This window comes from Coturnix japonica, chromosome 18 (genome assembly GCF_001577835.2).
Source record: "Coturnix japonica isolate 7356 chromosome 18, Coturnix japonica 2.1, whole genome shotgun sequence".
Lineage (NCBI taxonomy): Eukaryota > Metazoa > Chordata > Aves > Galliformes > Phasianidae > Coturnix > Coturnix japonica.
The window spans coordinates 1,482,657-1,491,666 of record NC_029533.1 but is presented as its reverse complement, the minus strand read 5'-3'; the positions used below and the strand labels follow the sequence as shown (position 1 = coordinate 1,491,666).

The following is a 9,010-nucleotide window of genomic DNA, read 5'->3' as shown; positions in this document are numbered from 1 at the left end:
TTGTGGAGGAGGCTGGGTGCCCATCATGGTGCTCTGGAGCAAACCCTATGCCTATAAAGCCATGTAGAAATACCACCCTGCCCATTCACACTCCTCCACCCTCTCGGTGCAGCAATCCCGATGCATCAACCCCCCTTTACAACACTCTTCCCGATGGGGCTGTGCTTCCACCAACAAAGCACAGCGGCGGGGCTGTGTTTCCCAAGACGTCTGACGTGCCCGCCTGGTTAACACCGATTTTTAAGTCAATGTTTGCTTTGAGGTGGCTCCCGGCTGCACCCCATTGTACGCTGGAGCCGTTCCCAGGCGCTCGCCCAGGGGCCAGGCATTGCGGCCGCACAAAGGAGCAGTCATTTAGCATTAGCGGCCGCACAAAGCGGCTGTGGCTGCCGTCAGATTTGTGTTTCGCCAGCAAAAAGCCCCTCGGCTGAAAGGCTGCGGAGAGAAAAGAGAGACGTGACGTGGTGCAGCAAAGGGGGGCTCTCACGGAGGGGAGGGGAGAGGAGGCAGCCGGGGCTGTCCCACGGTCCGGGGATGTCCTGTAGGAGTGGCCCTATGGGGAGGTCATTGTGGCACGGGATGAGTGGTGTGACGTGGGGTGGGGGGTGTGCTCACGGGGGCTATGTCACTACTCAGGGGGACCCATAGGTGGGGGCAGTCCGCAGTGGGGGGGGGGGGGGGGGGGGTTGAGGGCCCCCTGGTGTTGTCTGTGGGCTGGGAAGGGTTTGATGCAGGGTGAGTGCCCATCATTTATCCTAAGAGCAGGCTGAGACCTGTGAGACCTGCTTGTGGCTGTGGAGCTGAGAACCATCAGTTCATTGCACCCAGACTGTGCTCCCCCCCATCCAAATGCTCCCCTAACAGCAGTCATGTTTCATTTTTGCAACTCAGTGGGGTGAACTGTGGTTGTTTGAAGCCATCACCAAACGAATTTGGGCACCAGGCTGGCAAGGGGTGTCTCTCATGGGGATGGGGTGGAGCAGCAGAGCTGGGGCTGTGGGATGGCACTGGTGAAGATGCATGGACTGGGAGGGATGGTTTTAGGAAGGCACTGGGTGTAGGTCTGGGCAGGGTGTGAGGGGATATACAGGGAAGGATGGGGCTGGGAGAGGTACAGGGAGAGATGGTGTTGAGAGGGATAAGGGGAAGGACAAAGCTGGATGGGGTGGGACTGGGAAGGATGTACAAAAGAATGGAGCTGGGGGGCTGCAGGACTGTGGGTGTGTGAAGGACGTGTCATGAGGATGGTATTGGAGGTGTATGGAGACACTGAGGTGTAGGAGGACTTTAGAAGATGGGGTCCCCAGGTGGTAGAGCTGGGAGTTGCACAGCCCTGAGCGGATTTGGGGCCAGGCAAAGGGCTGAAGCTAACAGGGATTTTCTTGCAGCACAAAGGCAACAAAGCCTCTGTTGCGCTCAGTGACTGAGCCATGTAATCAGTCCTCCCTTTATCCAACACCTCCCTGCCTCAGGCTGGTTGTATACATCCACACAGAGTCTTCTTTTCAATAAAAGTTGCTATTTTTACTAATTTGCTGCCTTCAGTGCCTGGGCAGTATTTACCAAACTGTTGTGTTTGTCAGAATTTGCCAGCAATTCCTGAATAAAGCTGCAGCCCTGTTTGCCTTCTGAAAGCACAGCCTCCCTAAACACTGGCTTTCTTGATTATTGCAGCACTGTATGGTCATAAAAACATTAAATCATCCAAGATAATGAACTCCATCGTAAGTTAGAATTCAGTTTTCCTTTTATCGAGCCTTTTCTTCCTGTGTTGCTCCAAGATGTGTGTTGCAGATTGACCTGGAGACTGTTCTGATTCCTGTTGAGCTGCCCCTCAGCTGGGGCTTGGAGGAAAATCTCAACCTGCCACACAGTTAGGCAGCCAAAACCTCATGGAGTTACTCCTTTAGGTACAGGACCACAAGCCCTGCCAGCTCTTCCTGCTCACGTTGCAGTGTCCCCAGCACCTTGTCTCATCTCTGAGCCCTCCAAGGACACCTGCACCTCCCTCTGCTGGCAGCCAGCATGCACTGAACGAGGGTACTAACCCTGTCTGCTTCCCAAACTCCTCTAATGGTCCCACTTAAGCCCAGACCACAGAAGCAAGGGGAAAATCCATCTGTGCTGGCCGCTGTGATTTGATAGGCTCAACGTGTTGCTCCCCATCCCAGCCTCATTCCCAGGAAGGATCTGCTCATCCTTGCACTTGCAGGACCCCAAAACTCTGTCTTAGAGGCAGCTGCCAGCCCCACCTCAATAGAAGCCTTCTTCTCCCTCAGCATCTGCCTGCTCAATCCAAAGCCTCATTGTTTCTCCATTATGCACATGATGCTGCAGATTAACCCCTTGGCAGCATCCTCTCCCCTGAACCATCTCGGGATGGGATGTGTTTGTGTGCAGTACCAATGATGAAACTCATCCTATTTGCTGCTGGATTTGGGGCATAGCTTGTGTCCATGAAAGCCATGGGTTGCTCCAGCCCTGCTTGAGGCACTACTCCTGTGGTGGAGGCAATCTCTGGGCAAATGAGCCTTGAAGGAGCCCTTGGATACCACACAGGTAAAAACCATAGGGCTGTGTGGCTCTGTATGAGCTGGGTGGGACAGAAGCCCAATATTTGGTGACAGAATAAGGTCTTGAGAGACAGCACCAGGCACAGAGGCACTCCTGAGCAGGAGGCAGAGGCAGCATGGAGTTGTGTGCCCAGATACTGCAGGTCCCTTAACAAAGCAGGCAGCATCTGCTCAGGACATCCTCACCCTGGTGGGAAAAGAGGAACTGGTGAGGGTTTGGGAGATGTTCCAGCTGCTCCAGGAGCTCTCACATCGAAATACCAGACCCTTGACATACGCAGGAGGCTCACATCCCTCAATCCCCTCGCATGGGGGGTGGGCAGCTTCCCCGTGGGAACAGCACCTTACAGACCCTGGCAGCTCTGGGAAGGGAGGCTCAGCGGTCGTTCAATGCACCCAGGGCTCTTCGTTTCTTTTGGGCAGCCAAAAACCATCCGAGAGCACCATCTCCTGGGCAAGGCAAAAAGCACGGAGTCGACACAAGATACGGAGTCACCCAGAAGGAAAATACACCTATTTCCCATTCTGAAGTCATACAAAACAAACATGGGAGGAGACGGGCAAACCTGGGCCCACTCAGGCTCCCTCAGGGATTTCATGCCCTCCAGTTTGTGCATCTTTTCCAGAAATGGGACTTTATTTAAAGAACAAATAAGCTTGGAGCATCCCTGGGAAAGTCACTGAGCTCCACTGAACATCTCAAACGGGGGACATCATCCAAAGGATGAAGTCAAACAGGTTCACTTTTCCCCTCTTACCTTTACCTCCTTCTCACCAATGCCAGCTACTCACAGTTTCCAAGCTGGGAAGAGATGGAAAGGAAATGGGATGAGCAGAAGTGACTGCAAAGCCTCAGATCTGCAGGTGAGGAGATGAATATAAGCCACAAACCCTCTGAGTAAAACCTCCAACACTGTCTGCCAAGCATATATAAGGACACCATGACCCCTCCTTCTGCCTTTGGCAATGCACCCTTTGAGGGCTTCTCCATCTTAAAGGTTCTCCTGGCTGATGACTGAACTCCATATGTGAATCTGTATCTATCACAAGTGCAGGGGGGGGGGACCCAGGGCTGTGCCCTCCCCTAAGTCAGCAATGCCTCTCATTGCTGGAGCCACCGACCCTGAGCAGAGCAGGTCTCAGCTATGGACATGGGAGAGGAGCTTCCATTTCCACCTCTTCACTTGGCAAAGGACCTGGCTCTGCCCCTGAACCTGGTCTCACCTTTCAGGCACTGACAGACTCAACTCTGCCACCCAGGAGTGATGCAGCCATGTGTGGAACTGGGGCAAAGGCACCAGGAAAATCAGTGCATGGGAAAAGGCGAAACTAATGACACCAGAATCCCTTTGATTTTAGCATGGGCAGAGCCGCAGAGGGAGGCAGACTTGTTTTCTCAGTGCCTATGTATAGAGCAGTGAGCTCATAGTTTCCAACAATGGAGAGCATCCAAACTATGGGAAACAGGAATTTCCACCCCGCCCGGTGCCAGCTGAGAGCTGAAGGTGGGGAGATGCTTGGTGCCCCAGACCTGCCCATGCTGGCCCAGGTCAAATCTACAGCACTGAGGAACTGGCAGCTTCAAGGAAGGTCATAAATGGGAATGTGCACCCAAAGGTGATGGTGGGACCTCAGCCCTGGGTCAGTCCAGAGGGTTCTCAATGCCATAAAAAACAGGATAGTGAGAGGAGTGGTTGTGGAGCAGAGGAGCAGCTCTGGATCTCTTACGGTGGGATTTCATGGCATTGCAGGTACAAAGGGTACCAACCCCACACAAGGTGCTCTCTGCATTTTGGCAGCTGCCCCACAGCAGGGGATGGCCTGGTAAGTTTGCACCCACCCTTTTTCATCCAGAAACCAAACCTGTGATGTAACCGCTGCACCCACGGGTGGTGATACCACTGCCCACGCCTGCCAGGGCTCGAAACCACCACAGCTGCCCATGCACTGACTGTGGGGACACATCTGTTGAGCGCTGGGTGCCACAGGTGCCTTAACACTCTTTGCCCTCTCTTCTTGCACCATAGATCCTGGAGATCCCAGGCACCTTCTTGAGGCCGGAGGAGCACAGGACTGGGAATGGTTCTACAGAGCATCTCTGCACCCATGTGAGATCCCCACCTAATCCCAGGTTTCTCCTAAACTATGATGGAGCCTGCAGGCTTCCCAGGGCATAGGAATTCTCTGGAGCCTCTTTGATCATGCTGAGGACACTTGCTGGGCTGAGGCTGCTGAAAAGATTCAAGATGGTGGCAGGAACCATCCACTTGCAAACTGCTTTTGAAAGGCTCTGGAGGTCAAGAGAGGAATGGTAGCATCCTGAGACAAGGGGTAAGGCCACGGGGAGCCTTCTTTGTGCAGGATTCCAACCCACAAGTGGTCAAGTGGAGGGGCTCCATCTGCCCACAAGCTGCAGCAGATGGTGCTGGAACCCTGCAGGCAGGAAGGAGGTGACTGACCAGAGCTCTGCTTTGCTGTGAGCTGTCTGGGTTGCCCACAGCCATGCTGCTCTTTGGACTGACCATCTAGCACTGTGGGGCTGGGTGACACACAGGGGAGCGAGCAAGGAGATGAGACCAATGTGGGGATGGGGAGCAGCAATGTGTGGTTGTGCACAGAGCTGAGCCTGTCCCTGATATGGGGCCATGCTGTGTATGGGGGCCAGCAGCCTGAGGTTTGACCCTGGGATCCCATTACAGGGAGGCCAACAGGCAGCACTGTGCCACCTATCCCTGCCCTCTGACGCCTGATGCTGGCTCCACACCCACTCCCTGGCAGGGTTCAGGCTTTAAAACTCGAACGGGTTCCTCTGCATTCACAGCCCGGGTGCTGCCCTGTCCTCGCTCCTGCCTTTACGCAACCAGCTCGCATGAAACGCGCAGCCACCTCCTTGCTGTTATATAGGCACCCCGCTCTCCAGCCCGGCTGGTGCTCAGCGCTGGGGACAGCAGTGGAGCGGATGGAGAGGACCCTGCCCTGGGGCCCTGCAGAAGGTAGGGGGACTCTGGGGCACAGGGTGAGGGATTATTGTGGCTCTGCAGGGAGCAGCAAATCGCTAAAATAGAGCAGGAATCGGGTCCCTCTTCTTGTAAGGGATGGCTCCTCGTGTTGGCATGGCCATCCCAGTGCAGGGAATGGCTCCTGGGCTGCCATACACATGTGTCCAGCAGCAAGGAGGGAATGCAAAACCCCTAGAAACAGCTGTGAGGGCATTCGGGGTGCACTGATGGTATGCAAAATGGGGAGCAGATTAGATCTGAAAACACAGCATGGTCTGGAGAACCTGCCTTCTTCATGGAATTCCAACTGCTGAGCCACTCTTGGAACTGAGTGTCCCTCCTCCCTTCCTTCTCCTTCTCCTTCTCCTTCTCCTTCTCCTTCTCCTTCTCCTTCTCCTTCTCCTTCTCCTTCTCCTTCTCCTTCTCCTTCTCCTTCTCCTTCTCCTTCTCCTTCTCCTTCTCCTTCTCCTTCTCCTCTTCCTTCTCCTCTTCCTTCTCCTTCTCTTCTCCTCCTCCCTCTCTTTCTCTTTCTCCATTCTTCCTTCTCTGAATGCTCCTTGCCCTGAGAAATACTTCAGACCGAGCCCATACAAGGCTCTGTGTCCCATTGTCCCTGCACCCCACTGTGCACCAGGGCAGAGCAGGGGACACGCCAGGCAGCAGGGCAATGCTGTGACTAGCAGGCACACAATGCGCTCCAGCAGTGACCCGGCTATTGGGCTGGGACATCCCATGGTAACTATTGCACCTGAGACCCCTATAACACCCCATATCCCTGCTCACAGCTGGGAAGTGCCCGCGGTCTGCAGCTCAGGGATGGCTGAGACCTCACCAAGCAAGGAAGGAGCCCCTGCTGAGTGCCCCGTCTGCTACGAGAAGTTCCACCCCCTGGAACACACACATCGCCAGCTCAGCTGCGGGCACGCCTTCTGCCACGACTGCCTGGTGAAGTGCCTGCTCTCTGCCAAGCTGGACGGCCACATCCAGAGCAGCATCATCTGCCCTGTGTGCCGCTACGTCACCTTCCTCAGCAAGAAGAAGGCGCTGTGGCCGTCCAACCCACGGACACTGGAAATGCCCCTGTCACCGTCCTCCTTATCCCAGCTGACCAAACTGGAGAGCAGCAACACCCTGGTGGTACCCAGTCACTTTGTGATGCCGGTGCAGAGCTTGGAGAGGTGCAGCCCCACGGGTGCACAGGGAGAGTTGGCACGTGGAGCCCATATCTTCATCATCAGCAGGCATGGGATGCCACTGGTGGACACGGACTACTCCTCCCTGCGGAGAGAAAGCCAGGCAGAGACGCAGAGCACCATGTCCTCCAGCTCGGCCCTGGGGCTGCAGTTCTGCCAGTCGCCCATTGCTCTGGCAGTGCTGCTCATCCTCACTGTGGCCCTGTTGGCAGCTGTGTTGCCCTGGCTGCTGCTGGTCAAGAGGGACTCACAGTGAGGACAGGAGAGACTGTGATGGTGGAGGAATGGTGCTGATGCTGGGGCTGGCACCTTCCCAGAGAAAGCCTGGATGCAGCTCCAGGGGAAGTTTTCCCATCTGCCCATGAATCTGGGATGTTCCTGAAGATCTCTGGGTGCTCACATGCTAGAGGTGTTGCCTCATTTGGTTGAAATGTGGCTGCTTGAGTCCTGTTAGAGGGATCCTTCTGTGTTTTAGTGGTGTGGTGGAGCCAGAAGGACCCAGCTCACAGCCCTGCCCTCCCTCAGCCCTGCTCTCAGGTCCCCCAGAGGTGTCCATGCTCCTGCTTATCACCATGTCCCTCCTGCCCTGGGCACCCAGGGACAGGCAGTGGGCAGGGAGTGAAGGCATAGATCTGGGCTGCATCAGGGGTGGCTCTGGGGATTCCATCCTGTCCCCACATCAGGGGGAGGTGTGGACGTCTGAGAGGTGTACGTGAGATTGGGGTTCCCCCATGCCCACTCCAAAAGAAGTCACAGTCACAGTGACTGTGGTGCTCAGGAATGCACTTTGGTGCTTTCACAGGTCCCTGACACGCGGAGTAGGAGCAGGATGTCCCTTGCTGTCATTGTCAGGATTGTGGCACGTAGCTCCTACAGTGAGAATCCTTCTTGCTGGGCATCAGGGGGCTGCAGTGCTTTGGGATCACCCAGGACATTTCAAGAGGACAAATAAAAACTGCCCAGTGTTAGAAATGCTGCTCAGCAGGAAATTCCCATGGCAGCCCTATGGCCCATCTCTGAGCAAATGCAGGGCATCGCTCATCCACCCCTGGGCCTGTTTCAATAGCTGTGTACCAGGTGTAATGACACTGACCCCTGCATTGGGAGACTGCTCAGGGAAAAGTACCTGAGACACTGCACTGGAATGGAAATCTTATTTCATAAGAAATAATTACCTGCCAATAATGCGTCCCTGCCTCCTCATTTAATAATTGCCCTCATTATTATTACTCTGGATGTTGGGGAGGTACTGGAGGGTGCCAGGGAGCCAGCCCCTGGCATATAGGGCTGCTGAGGGGCAGGCAGGGCTGGGAGAGCCCACTTTTGACTGCTGGAGTCCAGGAGCCACTTGGCAAAGGACTTCAGCAGCAGCTCTGGGTTGAGAGGGGACATCTTGGGGGTGGCAGCAGGGAAGAGGAGACCAAGTCTAGGGGTGCCATCAGCAGGGAGAGGCAGTGCCATGGACATTGGGTGGGGTCTGGGGGCATCACTCTGGGTTTGCCACAGGGTGGCACTGCTTGGCCGGAGCTGGACTGGCACGGGAACAGAACCAGGCTTGGGAGGTGGCACCCTGCGTTCCCAAGAGGGAGAGTTACAGAGCCACCCCCCGGGAAATCTGGCTGTAAGCAGCTGCCAACAAGGCAGAGCCTGCACCCAATGCTGCACCCACGCCCTCCTGCTGCTCAGGGCTGATGTCCCCATCCCCACATCCTCACCAGAGCCACCCACATCCGCTGGGGTCTGTGTGTATCTGGGATAGATATTCCCAGTCCTGATGGAGAAGTTGCCAGCATCCTATTTTCTTGCTATTAATGTCATTAAGGAACCAGTCCTTCCTGTGCCACCCTCTGCTGCTGATTCCTGTGGAGGAGGTTTGCAGCTCCAGCAAAGCCAAGCCTGCAGGTGCTGTGCAGCTTCCCCCTGCAGAATCAGGGCCAGGGGCATCACAGGGTGCTGAGGCCACTTGCAGCTCAGTGCTGAGTACCTCAGTGATTTGGTTCATCCTGCAGCTCACAGACATGCATTGCATGGTTGCATTCTCTGCTGATTTCCCACATCATCTGTGGTGAGGACACACATGCAGCCCTGTTTGGTCCTTCTAATGTGGCCACAATCTCTGGACACCATCTCACAGAGTTAGTGTGTCAGCTGCAGGTTCCTATGCTTGCAATCTATGCTGGAAGCTGCTGGGACTCCTGTAGATGCCCTTGGTGCCCTGGCTCCATCACAAACCCTTCACCTGTTT

At 55.3% G+C, this 9,010-nt stretch overlaps 1 protein-coding gene across 1 annotated transcript; it reads left to right on the top strand.

The window, feature by feature from the left end:
- The first annotated feature begins 5,035 nt into the window (after positions 1–5,035).
- Positions 5,036–8,101, top strand: RNF222 (ring finger protein 222). Its single transcript, XM_015879508.2, has 2 exons — positions 5,036–5,566; positions 6,358–8,101. The coding sequence occupies exon 2, from the start codon at positions 6,389–6,391 to the stop codon at positions 7,019–7,021; it is 633 nt and encodes a 210-aa protein (XP_015734994.1). The 5' UTR covers positions 5,036–5,566; positions 6,358–6,388; the 3' UTR covers positions 7,022–8,101.
- The last annotated feature ends 909 nt before the right edge of the window (positions 8,102–9,010 follow it).